Source organism: Mus musculus, chromosome 17 (genome assembly GCF_000001635.26).
Source record: "Mus musculus strain C57BL/6J chromosome 17, GRCm38.p6 C57BL/6J".
In the NCBI taxonomy this organism is placed as follows: Eukaryota; Metazoa; Chordata; class Mammalia; order Rodentia; family Muridae; genus Mus; species Mus musculus.
In genome coordinates this window covers 85,443,697-85,461,077 of record NC_000083.6, presented here as the reverse complement: position 1 = coordinate 85,461,077, position 17,381 = coordinate 85,443,697, and the positions used below count along the sequence as shown (strand labels likewise).

General features: G+C 45.2%; 1 protein-coding gene across 3 annotated transcripts in view; it reads right to left on the bottom strand.

The window, feature by feature from the left end:
* Nucleotides 1-2,488: 2,488 nt before the first annotated feature.
* The window catches only part of Camkmt (calmodulin-lysine N-methyltransferase), a 368,029-nt gene continuing 353,136 nt past the window's right edge, over nucleotides 2,489-17,381 (bottom strand). For 2 of the 3 annotated variants that reach the window (XM_006524992.3, NM_028576.3), the window contains 2 exons: nucleotides 8,751-8,882; nucleotides 2,489-3,016 (listed from right to left, as the gene is read on the bottom strand). In XM_006524992.3, the coding sequence (XP_006525055.1) occupies nucleotides 2,939-3,016; nucleotides 8,751-8,882 (210 nt within the window). In that variant the 3' untranslated portion in view covers nucleotides 2,489-2,938. Of the gene's footprint in view, nucleotides 3,017-8,750; nucleotides 8,883-17,381 lie in introns of those variants that run through there. The other variant, XR_385373.3, reaches the window with a different exon arrangement.

The following is a 17,381-nucleotide window of genomic DNA, read 5'->3' as shown; positions in this document are numbered from 1 at the left end:
TATTTCTTATAACCAATTGGACGTGGCTGTTCATATCACTGTTTTACAACTGCCTGTGGACAATATTAAATGCATGCTTACACCTAACCTGCCTCTACAAAAAACCAATAGCTTTATCAGAAGATAAAAATCCATAAAAAATACTAAATCTTAACATTGTTTACATTAAAAAACAACAACAAAAACCTTTATTGTGTGTGTGTGTGTGTTGCCACAGTGAGCACCTCAAAGTGAGAGGACAACTTTTGGGAACGGGGTTTTTTTTCCCTTCAAGGGAATTCCCATCTGGGGATCGGAGTCAGGTAGTCAGGCTTGGCTGTGAGTACTTGCCTCAGCTGTGCCATCTCACCGGCCCAAAATATCCTAATTCTTAGGATTTGCCAGGCACGCAGGCTTCTCTTAGAAACAAGCACGTGCCTACTTACACAGACAATTGTAGACTGGACCACTTCAATTCCAACTACATAACCTCATATTAACGCCTACAGATAATGATACAGCTCATGGAGAAACAGAAATGATTCACTTTCTAGAGTTGCCTTATTTTTCCCTTCTCAATATCTCCAGTCTATTAAAAAAAATGTGAAAATTAATTAGAAAACCCAATTTTCAAGTATTTAAAAATATAACTACTTTGTTATATACACTCTGAGAGAGCCTAGCACAGAGATACTTCCAGGTAAGGATTCTATAAATTCTACCTATGAATTTCTGAACAAGTGACAGGGGAGTCTTGAGGTCGCAATCACCCCATGAGAAATATATTCTTTACTGGATGTCTTTTTAGTAGGAACAGCTCAATTCTGATACACTGTTGTTCTCGGAGACTTCTAGAAAACACACTGCTGGGTTGCCTTAAAAAAGAAAAAAAAAAAAACTTCTCCCAATCTGCAGCACACAAATGCAAATTGAATTTCTGCCAGTTCGAGTATTTTTCTGGCTGAAAAGAAAGGAAATATTCTCATGGCCCTGCTGTTCTATACTTAAAAAGAGGGGAAAATAGACCATCTTAGGTGCCACTACAGAGACAGGTTTCCTTTGTCTGGCAGATTTAGTTGCAGGTTTTTGCCTAAGAAATAATTCTCGTTGAATTCTCATCGGCATGAGTGGAATGACTTACGTTGCCCTTTGAAACATCCCAAACTCTAATTTTTTTTTTTAAACAAGAAAATACAAAGCCAGTGTGTTACCCATACAGTCGCAAAGGAGAGCTGCCACCAGCTGAACTACTCAGTTAAATGGCTGGTTTGCATTGCCCTGGTCTTTATCTAGCACTGAGAATAGACTGCTGTTTTATCCAAAGAGGAATAAATAGCTGTTATTGTGACGCTGGCCCATCCCTTGGCTTTGCAATTCAAGTTTCTGTGAGGAAGAAATGTGTGATCTAACTGCAACTTGACCTGCGCCTTCTGAGATCTGTCTAGGTGCTCTGATGGAGCAGAGAATGTGGTGACGACAGGGACGTGCAAATTGAAGGTACAATTTTTGTTTGATGATAGTAGCGGGCAGAGAAGACATTTGAGAGTCAATATTTTTATGGCATCTAAGTTTGATTAACATGCAAAAAGATGAGCCCCCGCCCCACCTATCACTTTAATTGGTATCACATTCAATATACACTTTTTCTTCTGCTAAAGATAGGAAGATACACAGCTAACCCACCCAATGACATTCCTGCCAAAGTGGGCACAGATGATTCCTTGCAGATAAACATCTGAATTTCCACAAAAGGCATTAGAGCACTTCATGTAAGCAAGCAGGCAGGATGGGCTGGGGTCCCTGCAGCAAAGCTTCCTCCAGAGTAGCGCCTATTAAATGTTTACTATACACTCAAATCCCTGAAACTAACATTATATACTTATTTTTTTTCCATTTTTTATTAGGTATTTAGCTCATTATATACTTATTTTAAATAAGCTAATTGTGTGATCTTTCTTTCTTCCCCTCTTTTGTTCTTTCTTTTCCTTCTTTCCTTCCTTCCTTCCTTCCTTCCTTCCTTCCTTCCTTCCTTCCTTCCTTCCTTCCTTCCTTCCTTCCATCCTTTCTTCCTTTCTTACTTTCTTACTTTCCCCTGGTCGCAATGTAGTTTATCCAACGTTTAGTCAACATTTCTCTGGAAGAGACCTATTTTGAGGGAGCCTGAGACCAGCGGCGTTAGATTTAAGCCCTGATAGAGGCTCACTTTTCATTCATAGTCAGAGCCTAAATGTGCTCTTCTTGTACCTAAACAGATAATAAGCAGTCAGCGCACTCCCCCTCCTTGACACAGCGCACTGAGACTAATCACACATAATTGGGGAGGAGGAGCAGAGGGCTGGCCACGCTATTGTGTCCAGAGGACAAACGGTCAGTTTACGAGGCTTTGGGCTGCTGTAGTCATTTCTTATACATCTATAGGGGGAAAAAACATCCTGTTTAAAAAGAAAAAAATAATTAGAGAGACAGAGACAGAGAGACAGAGCAAGAGACGATAGATTGAAACAATTAATTGAGATATCAGAAAAATAAGGTTTGTTTATTTATCCAGAAAAGAAGGGTGATGCTTTCTGTGTTTGTGGATAAAGAATACTATTACCAAACAAGAACAAAGGCAATTAAAAAAAAGGAGGGGGGGCGGCAGATGGAAATCATCAAAAGAAATTGTGCTTTAGAGAGAAAACTATTTAGATTGCTCCACAAGTCAAATTCTGATCTAAGACAGGCTGCTGACACAGAAAAACACACAAAGGTTTGGTACGGAAGAGCAACAAGCTTCCTTAAAAAGGACTGGTGGGAGCGAGCGCGCTGCGGAGGGTGGGAGAGCTGCCGAGGGCCGGAGTAATGGGCGGAGTCCCAAGATGCGGAATGTTCGAAAGTGGGTGGAGCCCTGAGTCCCAGAGGCGCTGTGGCGGAGTTCTCATATAGTGTGGAAATCTTTCTCTGCATCTGATGTTTTCTTCTATCCCGTTTTGGTTAAAATAAGCAGAAGTGGGTAGTGCAGGTTTTCTTCATATATGTCTGACCCTTCTTTTTTCAACTGAAAATAACAGAAATACCAAATTTTTATAAATTAGTATTAATGTTAATTTTAACATCACGGTTTATTAACCTAAATATGTAATTCTGAGACATAATCACAGGAAAGCAACTCAACATTGTTTTTAGTGGTTCTGGTGTCACGATAATATTAACATAGGAATCGGGGGTGGGGGACGGGTTGCTGTTATGTTTTGTTTTGGGTGAGGATTGTGTGACTGTACCCAAACTACACCATGACTGAGGGAAAGCTGGGGTACCTTCATCTTTCCAGACTGGCGCTGGGCATGTCTCTTAGCCTGGTCCTTGCTGCCCTGGGCTCTAAGCAGGCAAGAGTATTGGAATAACTGGACACCATCGCAAGAGCTGGGCACCGAGACACAGCTGTGGGCTTCAGACATTTCAAAGGCTGTCTAGGTCTCGTTTGGGGGCATTTATAGCAAGTGGTGATTTAGGACCCCAGCCTACTCCCAGGAACATATTCCAACAGAGCAGCAACATTTGATGTGCTAAGACGAATTTGTGAGGGCCTTCTGTGATACAATTTTATATCCCAACCAACCTTCAAGCCTCAAGCACACATTCTGGCCTATGACAAGTGAAGTGCACTTTACCCCCTCATTTGGTTATAATAAACCTGACAGTCATGCTTATACTTATTCTATAAATAGCAGTTTATTAGTTTGTTTCTTCTTTTTCTTCCTTCTCTTCTTCTGTTTCTTTTGAGACAGGGTTTCCCTGTGTAACCCTGGCTGTCCTGAAACTCACTCTGTAGACCAGGCTGGCCTTGAACTCAAGAGATCTACCTGCCTCTGCCTCCTGAGTTTCTGGGATTAAAGACATGCTCCACCACACCTGGCTAGTTTCTAAGTTGATATTTTTGAGCTAATTGTTAATTTATTTTTAATCTATAAGGATAAGAAGTCTTTTTACTATACAGGAAAGCAACTCTTTTATTATTTCAAATCAGTCACTACTGGCCACCCTAAACAAACGTCTCAGGAAAGGCTCCACTATCATATTCTGCTGGAGATATGCTTACCTGCATCTTTTACAAGTACAAGTCTCTTCTAAATCCTATTCCAAAATGGTGATATGCCTCAGTATTAAAGACAGGAGTCCTGAGTCCACCTTCTCCACTGGGACCTAAGGCCAGTCTCACCGCCTTCCTTTCCTATTTGTTTCATTTGTTTATTTATTTATTTGTTTATTTGCTTATTTATTTTTGAGACAGGGTTCCTCTGTATAGGACTAGCAGTCCTGCACCTAACTCTGTGGACCTGCCCGCCTCTGCCTCTAGAGCGCATGGATTAAGGGCGCGCAGCCTCCTTTCCCAAGAACAGGAAGTAGGGTGGTGCCCATTTGCTTTCTTAGATGTCTGCTCACAAACTGGCTAGTGGTCTACTTAGAACGGGGCTTGAAGAGCCTGTCACCACAGTGTTCCTCACTCTCTAGTCTAAGAATCATCATCATGAGAATTCCAAGAAACTGGCTTCCCCAACTCTGCTGTCCATTCTGGCTCTGAACATACCTTGTAGTCACACATCACCCTAGCAACGGAACAAGATCATTGAAACATTTCTCAGAGAGGAGAGGGGGCCACCATAGCTAAGTTCTTTTCTCCAGGCCCGATAAAGGAACGTTGATCACTCTGTGAGTCAGCTGACCTACTCACTCTCCAGGTGCTAATAAATATCCAGAGCCTCAAATGAGCTCTTTATAAAGTCCCTGAGGTAATATATGGGATAAATAATTCTTCTGTAAATATGGTTTAGAAATCAGTTTTAATTTGAATTCTGTGCTGACCTCTGGAGGCCAAAGCAGAGGTTCGGCTGCCTGAAGGGAAGGGACAGACAAGCCTGGCTCTCCCTCTGAGCCTGTCTGGAAATGGGGGGTCTTCCCACCTCACAAACACCCGCCTGGGTATCTCTGAACCAAGTAAACCTACAAGGCTGTTGGGAGATGCTGGCTCGGATGGGGGAAATGCTGGCTCAAGACTTAAGAGTATTTCCACTTATTCTTTGCTCAACTGATAATTATAATTTTTAAGAAGTAAGAAAGCACCTTGAAAAAAAAATAGGAACAAAAAGCAAATTGTGAATAAAACAATTCTTCAGTTTCATAGGTTAACACGGGGTCTTTGAGGACCGCACTAAATTATATAGCTGTTATTAGACACATCGTGTTCATTTCATAATTGGATGTAGCGCACTCAGCCTTACTGCTGCAGGAACAGCATCAGGAGTGGGGTTCAGTGTTTACCCTTTACAGTATCCACAATTATCAACAGCACACCACACAGATTACAAGCACCAGCCACTTGTAACGTGGCATTTTGAATAGATAAGCAGAAGTGCAATATGGCTGTGCAGCTCACACAATGTACTGACTACACAGCTCTAGCCCCCCCACCCCCACCCCGCACCCACCCTGCTTTTTTTCTGGGCTAAGTACAGAAATATAGAAAATAGAATCCCCCAGTGGTTTTGCCAAAGTTAGAAAACCAAAACAACACAAAACCCAACTCGTGGCTTGTAAAATTATATCCCCAAAGAACCTCTGAGCGGTGTCACCAGGTAATTTCAATCTAAGCCACACTCTTCCTGGCTAAACCGCTGGCTGGCTTAACAGTCCTGTGTCTTCGTGGTTTGCACCACACCATGGGGCAAGAGGTTTGATTCTCAGTCTGGAGGGACCAAGAGGAGGCTGGGAAGGAGAGGGAAGTGTTTTGTTGTTATTATTTTTTTCCCCTTCCTGTTGCCCGGACAAGCAGAAAGGCGCTGTTTTAAAAGCGCACGCCACCTTCGGCTGCCTGGTTCCTGGGCACGCCGGCTGCACGGTGTGGGTACGGTTTAACAAAAGCACGGGCACAGAGTACAGAATGGCACCGTTTTGATTACAGGCTTGCTTTTTAACGGAAATAAAATTTCACAGTTAACAATGAGAGGTGAAAAGTTTAAGAGGCAAAGCCGTTCCTCCTGATCGCTGACTGTTAATCAGCTTCATGGGTGGTTGCCTAAATCGGTAGATTTTTTTTTTTTTTTTTTACCTTGCACTACTGCCAAGATTGTAACTAATTTTTTTCCCCTGTTGTAAGAGGAGGGGTGAAAAACTCGGCATAGAAGGCAGCTGTGTATGAGTGACGTGAGGCGCTAATGCAGAGGGCAAAATTAAAATTCATGAATCTCTTCACAACCATTTGTGTAACAAGATTAAGACGGGACAGCGGAAAAGAGCGGCATTATCAGGCGTCTTACAGTCCTCCAGCTGCTCACGGTCTATTCCAACACAGTAGGGCTAAGAGGATAACACGCAGCCCGAAGGGAAACGCTGCTCCTCCGATGGGGAGCAGGAGCGGCCCAGGGACGGTGGGCTTTGGCCAGAGATGCAGAAGAAGAAAGCTGATTGCAGCTCAAGATGGGAAACTTTTAAGCCCTGGCTATTAGCACGCGGCCAACAAAAGCCGCCAAGGAGGAGGTTCCCCCAGCCTTGCCGGCCCTCAGCTTCCTGGAGCTGCGTGGAAGTGGCAGAGACAGGGCACTCACTGCCTTTGGTCTCACGGGCTGGGACTGAGACTCCTGAGCTCCGGGAGCAGGAACAGGGGCGACCCCATACTCACTCCACCTGGTCCCGGGCCTGCTGGTGTGTGTGTGTGGCAGCGGTGGTGGTGGGTTGTGTGTGTGTGTGTGTGTGTGTGTGTGTGTGTGTGTGTGTGTGTGTAGGATCGTGAGTCTGATGAAAAAGGGGACACAAGGGATGAGCATTCTTGTGATAGAAGCAAGACGTCAAACTAACTGAAATAGCTCTCATTAAACACACACACACACACACAATTTATTTATACCCTTGACCCAGGACTGCACAGCATCTTCCCTGGGTTCTACCTCCTCAGTACATCATTCCTGTGTAGGTTCACCCCACAGCCACAGGGAGACTATTTCTAAGCCCATTGTCAGCAAAGGAAAGAATTTGACGTGTAAGCAAACCTGAGGCCATTTAATTATTTAAAGAGATGTATTTGTGTTTGGGCTGGCTCATCAGTCAGTGGTGACCTACCCAGTACACATTGGTACAGCACACAATATAGATGCCAGAAACATATTCAGAGGTTTTCTAAGTGTGCTGTGCTTATCGGGGTAGGGCACGGCATTGGAAATCAAAGGAGGAGGCTGCCATCCACTAGAGACTGACAAGTTCTAAGACAAAGAAGAGGGTGTGTGGCACCAAGGTGTCTTGCTTGTCCCATCCTACTTCAGATGTTGCAGAGAGGAGACAAGGGGTCCTGGGAGGGGGGCAATGGCAAACATCTCTGCTGGTGGAAGCACCCACACCTTCGCTCTCCTGAGCTGTCACTGAGAAACTAAAAGCATCTGTGGTTCTGAAGGGCCAGAAGACGGACAGGATGTCACAGCAGCATCAGCTGACCCCGCAGTTGCAGCCTGACTCTGAGAGGAGGCCACCTCATTCCTTTAGTTGAAGGTACTCAGGAGAGACACTTCCCCATCAGGTAACTTCTCAGAGCTCTTCCCTTTGTTCTGGGGAGAGGCTAAGGAGGGGAGCATTATTCTGGGGGAGCAGGTAAGATGTGAATAACTTGCCAGTTGGTTCCTGCTTTCTGACTGTAAGGCGGAGGTCCAATTCCATCAGTGAGAGGATGCCATTGAACTTCCGGTTCTCAAAGCTCCCTCTCCTCCTGCCCCCACCCACTGGCGAATGGAGCCCTGGAGACGCCAAGAAGGCAACCCATTTCTAGGAATTGAGAATAAGGGTCTTTTCTCTCGCTTGGAAGATCTGATCCGTTCTGAATATGACTTTTCAGTAGCTGACATATTTCAACATTATATCACAGTCCCGAGCAGTAAAGAATGCTATTCACATTGTGCCAGGGGAAAATTAAGGCCGGGCTTTTTTACTTTCCTGTAGTCATAGCTTGTGAAAGCGTGACAAGTCAGAGTCTCTCACTGAGGGCAGATGAGCTCAGCAAAGGGAGACTTCTGTAGAGGCACGCATATACACAAGAAATCCGCGTCAGGCTAGTCCCCGTGGTGGGCACCAGCAAACGTGAGAGCCCTGGAAACTTTTCCAGGAAATGCTCGCCTCTTGGTGTCCTATATTGCCCCATGCACATAAATAATAAAGAGGCTGATAACACTGCTTTATGTAAGCAGGCTTAGAACCCACTCTCAGATAAGGGCTTCTGACCTAAATCTTGTAGCGCGCGCCTCAATCTGACATATAACCTCGCAACTGTGAAATTCTGTATGAGATTTAACAGTCTCAAACTGTCAACTGACCCAGCCATAAAGCAAGCAGTGATAAAGATTTACAGTCCAACATGATACAATTAGACACTCACCTTCTATTTATTTCAGTCCGGCTAAGCATTTAACCTACTTAGAAGCCCAAGGTTTTTTCATGAAAACACAAATGCATGTTTGTCACTCATGCTAAACCACCTCCTCTCACATCTTGCAAATTAGTCCATTATGAATGAAAAAGATTAGTTTGTTTCAGAGAAAGGGGTAAACAGGAATGATTTCTGTAAAATCCTCATAGACATGCAAAGATAAAAGATGGCTTTGCCACACAAAATAACCAGATACAAATAGCTGTTCAGAAGCAACACACCTAAAGAATACTTTAATCAAATATTTAGGTTACCTGCCAAAAAGACCATGATCTCGTCAGAATGCAACTCGGATTAAAGTGTTATCTAGCACAGGCAGAGAACTAACCTTGGAGTGGAAGTTTGAAATGGGCTCATCGTAATTTTCATGTCTTTGGAGAGAGAAACCAGCTTTTTCAGCTAGATTGCAAAACTGGTTGAAAGTATTCCCTCGGCGTGGGGCAAATACCACCGCTTTCCCCTAGAACATTAAAAAAGAAATTCACACAGTTTAAAACTGGAAAGCAACCAAACACAACAGCTGTCAGTCAAAGCATTTGTCTTCTCAGGTACAGCTACGGAACTGTTGTTTATAGAGACATCTAAGCAGGACACATGCTCACAGAAGAATTATTTCAGGAACAGATGCAGAAAAGAATATTTCACACTCAGATAGCCATGATATACTGCAGCATTTCTAAATAATGTCTAGGTAATAAACAAAATGCAATGGAAGCTGCTCTCCTGAACAACATACCATAAATGTCAGAGTTTGGGGTGGCTCTCATTACTCTCTCTCTTTTTTTTTTTGTTGATATTTTCTTTCTTTACATTTCAAATGTTTTCCCCTTTCCAGGTCTCCCCTTTGAAAGCCCCCTATCCTTTCCCCCTCCCCCTACCTCTATGATGGTGCTCCCCCGCCCACCCAACTACTCTCGTCTTCCTGCTCTGGCATTCTGTACACTGGGGCATCGGACACCCTCAGGCCCAAGGGCCTCTCCTCCCACTGATGTCCAACAAGGTCATCCTCTGCCACATATGGGGCTGGAGCCAATGGGGCCCTCCATGTGTACTCTTTGGTTGGTGATCCAGTTCCCAGGGAGCTCCAGGGGGTCTGGCCAGTTGACATTGTTGCTCACTCCGTTGGGGCTGCATGGAACCTCTCAGGAGACAGCCATATCAGGCTCCTGTCAGCAATCACTTCTGGGCATCCACAGTAGCTTCTGGGTTTGGTGTCTGTGTATGGGATGGATCCCCGGGTGGGGCAGTCTCTGGATGGCCTTTCCTTTAGTCTCTGCTCTACCCTTTGTCTCCATATTTCCTCCTCTGAGTATTTTGTTCCCCCTTCTAAGAAGCACTGAAGCGTCCACACTTTGGTCTTCCTTCTCCTTGGGCTTCATATGGTCTGTGAATTGAATCTTGAGTATTCCAAACTTTTAGGCTAATATCCACTTATCAGTGAGTGCATATCATGTGTGTTCTTTTTTGACTGAGTTACCACACTCAGGATGATATTTTCAAGTTCCATCCATTTGCTTATGCATTTCATGAAGTCATTGTTTTTAATAGCTGAGTAGTACTCCATTGTGTAAATGTACCACATTTCTGTATCCATTCCTCTGTTGAGGGACATCTGGGTTCTTTCCAGCTTCTGGCTATTATAAAGATGGCAACTATGAGCATAGAGGAGTATGTGTCTTTATTACATGTTGGTGTATCCTGGGTATATGCCCAGGAGTGGTATAGCTGGGTCCAATTTTCTGAGGAACTGCCAAACTGATTTCCAGAGTGGTTGTACCAGCTTGCAGTCCCTCCAGCAATGGAGGAGTGTTCCTCTTTCTCCACATCCTTGCCAGCATCTACTGTCACCTGAGCTTTTGATCTTAGCCATTCTGACTGGTGTGAGGTGGAATCTCAGGGCCGTTTTGATGTGCATTTCTCTGTTGACTAAGGATGTTGAACATTTCTTTAGGTGCTTCTCAGCCATTCGAGTTTCCTCAGTTGAGACGTCTCTGTTCTGTTTCTCTGAATTTTAGTTCTGTTCCCCGTTTTTTTTTTTTTTTTAATAGGGTTATTTGGTTCTCTGGAGTCTCACTTCTTGAGTTCCCATTACTGTTTCATACTGCCAACACACGACGCAGCTCCAGGACATGTGGTAACCAGTTCATATACATGTTAATCTACTAGAAGATGAGGTGCCAGCCTACTCTCCCTGGGATCAGTGAGCACAATCCGTGCTGAAGCGTTCTCACATTTCAGTCCTGCTCCCAAGTCTTTTCTGTGACTTCTGGTCTGGGACAAGGTTCCGAGACTTAGGTTTCCTACCTCAGTGGATCCCTCGGAAAGGCCCACACTGTAACAGGACAACTCGCTACAGCAGTCAAATGGAAGTGGGACCATGCAGGCAGGCGGGCGTGTCTAAGCAGACACATGATCTGGAGAGGGCTGTGGTCATGAAGAGAACCTGAGCAACATGTACATGGACTTCAGAAAGCTGGTGTGACAGGACAGTTCATAATGACTCTTTGCTGATAACTCGTTGCATGTTATTCTCCCCCCGCCCACTTCCTGTAACATGCATACAGAACAGCCCAGTTCCTGAATCTAAATCTCTCCTCATTAAACAGAAACAGGTACCTGCATGCTTCTGTTAACTCTATGCCACTCCAGGTTCTGAGAAAATTATTAAATATATTCCATATATTCCAGTTCCTTTTTTTTGTTTTGTTTTGTTTTTGTTTTTTGAGGTAGTGTCTTATTATGTAGTCCAGGCTAGCCCTAAATTTGCGTTTCTCCAGCCTTTATGTCCTGAGTTCTACAGTTGCAGGTATGGGTTACCATGCCTGACTTCTTCAAGTTTCTTAAGACAGAAAGTTATCATCCACACCTACCAAGCATCTGCTGGAGTGTGTCAGACCCATATGGGCTCAGCATCTATATATACAACGCCTCTAGTCTCCACCCTGTGAATACACTCTCAGGTCTGTTTTACAGGATGCTCAGAAACCTGGATAACTGGCCTAGGGGGCAAACCCATATTTGATTAGAAGCTCACTCACCTGCCTCCGCCATGGCCACCCTTCCTCTCTATTCCATAGTGTCCTCATTAGCCACAGTGATGACAGTGACCATGACATCTACCACCACAATAGCTGCTCCACGGGCCTTCTTCTACCCCTTTGACATCCTTCTCTATAGCCTTGTAGATTAGGCATTGCACTTTACAGATAAATAAACATGCAGAGGAGGGTTTGGGAAGCAGTAGGAGCCGTGGGGCAGAAAGAACCCTGGACTTCCAACAAGGATCCCCACCATCCGACAGCCGTGGCATCAGCACAGTCAGCGTCAGCATCGCCAGGACCGCGCCCCATCCACCAGAGAGCTGGAAGGGCATTGGAGGTGGTTTCCTCTGATCTCTCAATCCTGCACACAAGAACCTGCAGGCCTCCAGGCTGAGCTGCCGAGCTTGCTCATCCGGCTAACATGAAGGACCAAGCTGCATGGCCTTTCGGTTTTCCCTTCCAGAGAGCTGAGAGGCTCAAAGGAAGGGAATGTAAAAATAATTTGAACAGCAAGGCTACTCAGACTTAAGATTGGGTAAAATCCATACCATTCAACCATTGCTTTGAGAATGCTCACCCCATCCCACTTACCTGCCCTGGACACCAAGGTGCTTCCACACTGTGTTTACCTATACACACGCACACCCTGGCGCATAGTTACGGCAGTATCCTTCATGCCACCACACTTAAGGTTCTGTCAGCCTCTCCAATATTAATTGCTATTTTCAGGCAGTTTTCAAGCTTAGCAGCAAAAATTCATTTTTATGTGAAACTAGATATAATACTCGGTCTCAGCAGGAGAACACAAGTCCCCCTTTTTTCTTTTTTCTTTTTCTTTTTTTTTAAGGGGCGGGGGGAAGGAGGGGCTATCAGTTGGATCAGATGGTCACTTCACTCATTTCAAAGGACTGGTTGCCATGCTAGAGTTTTGAATAATGGAAGCTGATTCATTTTGAAGTCACCTGCAAAGATTGCCATACAGTTTATAGTTCAGGTTTTTTACAGCTATCGTCTCAGCTGTATATCACAGGATTTCAGGGTGACAGCATTCTTGGTTGAGTTGATGTTTGTATTCACCAAGTTTGCACCTCCCACATCCCACTCACTGGTGGGTTGGGAGTGGAGTGGGTGGTTAGGTTAAGAAGTGTTTTCTGACTAAACATTATGCTCTGCTTAAGGGTCAGCTTAGCATCTATTACTAACAAATATATTCAGAATGGTAGCACCCCCTCCCCCTCCCCTTGCCTCTCACCCCATCAAAGCTTTAGCTTCGTTCTTGGTACTCATTGTCACAGACACACACTATACCCTTGTTTGCTACTGCCGGACTCCTCTGGCTGGACTGCACGCTCCTTGACAACAGGGGCTTCTGACGCTCTGTGCAGGGCACTTCCTCAGTGCCTAGTAGATAGTAGGCACTCAGTCAACATTTGCTGAAAGAATAAACTAAATCCAGGTGTTGAACAATCTGAAGACCACCAGTCTGAGAGTCTGAAGGCCACATTCGATTGCTTAGTCTTTTGAACAGATTTTCTCTATGAGACTTTTTTACGGAAACCAGCTCTAGGGTGGGTCTGCAGAGGGCACCTAACTACCCAATCCTGCACTCACACAATGAGAAGGAGGGAGAGTGCTGTTGGTTCGGGGTTAGTTATGAGTTTTAGGGTGGAGTTTTCCTTTTGTTGAATACAGATACTTTGAGCTGTAGATTCATGTTTAGGAGGGTGATAGCGGATCATCCATCCATTCAGTGATATCCACCAGCCTCTGCCCCATGCTGTAGTGAGGGCCGGGCCCCCTGCCTCCCAGTGTCCACAGAGGAGCAGGGCGTGTCTATGGGGGAACTACAGCTGATGAATATGGCTTATGAAAAAAGTCAAAACAAGAAACATAAGATAAGTATAAAACTAGCATATCACCCTATGAAAATCATTTTCAATCTACCAAAATGCAACTTCCTAAGCATTCAGACACGGCGCCCATTTTTAAAATTCAGAATGAACTCTTGGGTGGAATGTAACATTGACTGATGGGCAGAGACTCCAGGGCACTCACTTATCCCTGGAGAGAGAAGTTCCGCTTGGCAACAAAGACGCTGCTTACACGATGAGGTCCGCTGTTCTTGTGCCAGGCTGCTCCATACTCCCGTGGGGAAATAAGGGTGCTTCAGATTCATTTAAGAAAGGAATGTGCCAAGAGCTGGAGAGATGGCTCAGCAGTTAAGAGCACTGACTGCTCTTCCAGAGGTCCTGAGTTCAAATCCCAGCCACCACATGGGTGGCTCACAACCATCTATAATGAGATCTGACTCCCTCTTCTGGTGTGTCTGAAGACAGTGATATACTCACATTAAATAAACAAACAAATAAACAAATCTAGAAAGACAGACAGAAAGACAGACAGACAGACAGACAGACAGAAAGAAAAGAAGGAAGGAAGGAAGGAAGGAAGGAAGGAGGTGCTGTGCCCCTGAGATCCCTTCACACCTTCTACCTCCAGGTCACCAATTATTAAACACTGGTCACATGGTTAAGTGCTTAGTTTTATTTACTTGGTTTCTGACATGTGGCTTTTGCTCACTTCTGCCTCTCTCTCTCTCTCTCTCTCTCTCTCTCTCTCTCTCTCTCTCTCTCTCTCTCTCCTCTCTCTCTCTCTCTTCCCCCCCTCATTCACTCTTGCCTCCTTTTCTGGTTTCTCCTTCTTCTCCTCTCTCACTAGCTTTGTCAGTCACCCCAGGCTTCTGCCTACTTTTTCCTTCATGTTTGGTATAATTCTAGGCAAGTGCACGCAAGTCCACAGCTTCAATTACCAGTTAAACATCAGTAACTTCCAAGAATATAACTGATCTAGCAACAGCATTCACCTTTGTGAAGGGTCCACGCCCATCGTTCCAGGTGCCTCCTCATCTCTGCCCATGGATGGTCATCTGAAAATATCTTTAATCCATTCTGCTTAATGTGGAATGTAAGCCTTGGCTCCAAACCTTACCGTTCGTTCTCAAAGCAATAGTTATCAAAGCCAGTGCACCCAGGGATTTACACACACACACACACACACACACACACAGCTGAGGGAACCAGTGCATTGCCAGTGTGTTCTTTCTTTTCTTTTTTCTTGTTCTGCTTCCTCTCGTCTCTCCTCCTTCTCCCTCCCTCCCTCCCTCCCTCCCTCCCTCCCTCCCTCCCTCCCTCCCTCCCTCCCTCCCTCCCTTTCTCTCTCTTTGGTTGCTGGCTCTTGAACCCAGCTTTGTGAATGGCATGTGCTCTAGCACTGAACTACATCTCAACCTTATTTTCATCTCTTTTCCTGGGACGCTGGCGAGACAGTCTGACCAAAGAGTCTTTCCAATAAAATGGGGTTTGGAAACCCCCGAGATGTATTCTGACTTCTTAGGATGGCAGACAAAGCCCCATGTGACCTGACTTCTATCCATACCTACAACTGTCCCTAGGCCTTCCATGCTTACTTGGCCCTCTAGTCAAACAGAAGCCATCATAGCTGCTGTGTTCTTCCATGCATCTCCTTGTCTGTAAACTTGCAAACACTCCTCAGGCTACAGTACCTCTCCGACCTCCACTGTTCTTGCCTGCCTGGTAAACTCTTACTCATCCCTCAACACCCAGGCCAGATGCTCCTTTGAGGCCTTTTCTGACTTTCTCTGGCCTCTACATTCTGTGCCTCCCCAGGCAGTTATTTCTACCCTCTGCCACCTTAGGTTGTCAGCCTTTGCCCTTGTGTCTCACAACCATCTGCAGCTGCTTGCTCCCCTGGGGTAGGGGTGTGCTGTTTCTTCCTGTCTTCTGGCCTCACCTCTGTACTGGGCATCCAAGAGGCATGCAGAAACTGAACATCCATTCCACACTGTCTTTGGTTCCATTACCTCCTAGATGGAGAAGTCCATGGAAAACTGGGTCCGTGGCAGACCCCCAAGGGGCTTTGCTTTTCTCAGACTCCCCTTTACTCCAATCTGGCACCTTGGCAGTATTTGAGTGACCACACCACTGCTCGTAAACATTCAATGGCTCTCTATTCCTTCCCTGATAAGGCCCCGTTCTCTTCCTCACAGTACAGTCAGCTTGACAAAATGGTTCCCCAGAGTAATCTTTAGCTTCTGCCCAAGCTCCAAAGTGGACAGAGTTAAGCCAGAGCACATTGCAGGCAAACACCGTGTTCGCCCACTCTGCACAGGTGAGCAAGCACACTCCTTCTGGTGCCTCTGAGATGGCTTAGGTGACCCTCCTACGGCCTCTAGCTCCCCTCTGCTTCCTCCTGGCTCCTCACTCCTGTCTGCCCTCGCTTAGTTGTACTGCCAGTCGCTCCTGTGTGACTCTACTCTGCCATCCTGCCTTACAATGCCCCTCATTCTAGATTCTAGATTCACAGCTCTACACTCTTGGAGCACAGGACCAGGCAGACCACATTACTTAGCTAGTATTTCATCAAACAGAGCCATCAGGCCTGTTCAACCTATGGCCTGTGGCCCACTTGTAGCAGCTGGTAGCCAACAGAAAGTCCATAAACTTACTGAAAATATTCTGAGAATTTTTTTGAGTTAGAGGACTCGATTGTGCAGCTCACGAGCGTGAATTCTGTAGATGACAAACACCTTCATGCTGTAATGTCAAAAGAGACAAAGTAGGCTCTTGGGGATAGAATAATTGAAAAGGCCAGTATCATTATGGAAGTACTTCCTGTACACCAGTGTTTCATTATACAGCCTGGGCAGGCCTTGAATTTGCCATATAGCCCAGACTACCTGGATATACTTGCATCTTAGAACATCTCACATCTACTGAAGACAGAAATTCAAAAGCTTCATACAGCTGGTAAGACACCAGCAGGCTGCATCTTGCACTGAACAGTGTGGTGTATCCCATCACTACAACAGATCTTTGATTCTGGGGTAGCCGAGAGCCTGGTATACTGTGAAGAGCACAGGGTTGCACATGCTGAATCAAGGCCCCTGGGAAAGCACTTCTGGGCTGGGCCCATGTTCTTAGGCCTTAGAACCACCTTGGAGCTCTCTGTTGTTCAAGTCCATGTCTACCCGGAGGTGAGCTAGGAGTGGCTGAATGGCTCCTCACCGAGAGCTGGTGAGGATCCCAGTGGGGAGGAATTTCCTGCTGTGGTTTGCAGGATAGCCTTAGTCACTGCATGGAGCCCACTCCTCATACATGTCAAAATTTCCCTGAGACAGACAAAAAAAAAAAAAAGATGTTTGTACAGATGTAAACACAGATGTTAGATTTTTAAAAAAAGGTTTCTTTATTTTATGTGTATGAGTACAGTGTCTTCAGACACACCAGAAGAGGGCATCAGATCCAATTACAGATGGTTGTGAGCCACCATGTGGGTGCTGGGATTTGAACTCAGATCCTCCAGAAGAGCAGCTGGTGCTCTTAACCGCTGAGCCATCTCTTCAGTTTGAGACGTTAGATTTTTAAAAAGGTGAGGAAGTCAGTCATTAAGAAGAAATTACTCTTCTAAAATGGGGGCAGGTGGTTTCCAACTATGTACAGGACTCCCTGGACATAGGCAGGGCTCCGAGGATCTTGTGACTCCTGGTTTTGAAGAAGGCTATATGAATTCCACAGTGACATGTAAAGTACTATTATTATCATTATTATTGTTGTTGTTGTTGTTATTGTGTACACATGTACACATTCATGTACACATGAATCAGAGTCAGAGTCATGAGTTATGAGTCAGAGAACAACTTTCTGTCTGTTTGTTTCTTATGTAGCCCTGGCTGTCCTGGAATTGACTCTGTAGACCAAGCTGGCCTTGAACTCACAGAGATCTGCCTGCCTCTGCCTCTGGAATGCTGAGACTAAAAGCGTGCGCCACCTCTGCATCCAGGCTTTGTTCGTTTGTTCTTGAGGATAATGTTTTGGTCTCCTCACTCCATCGTGATTGCA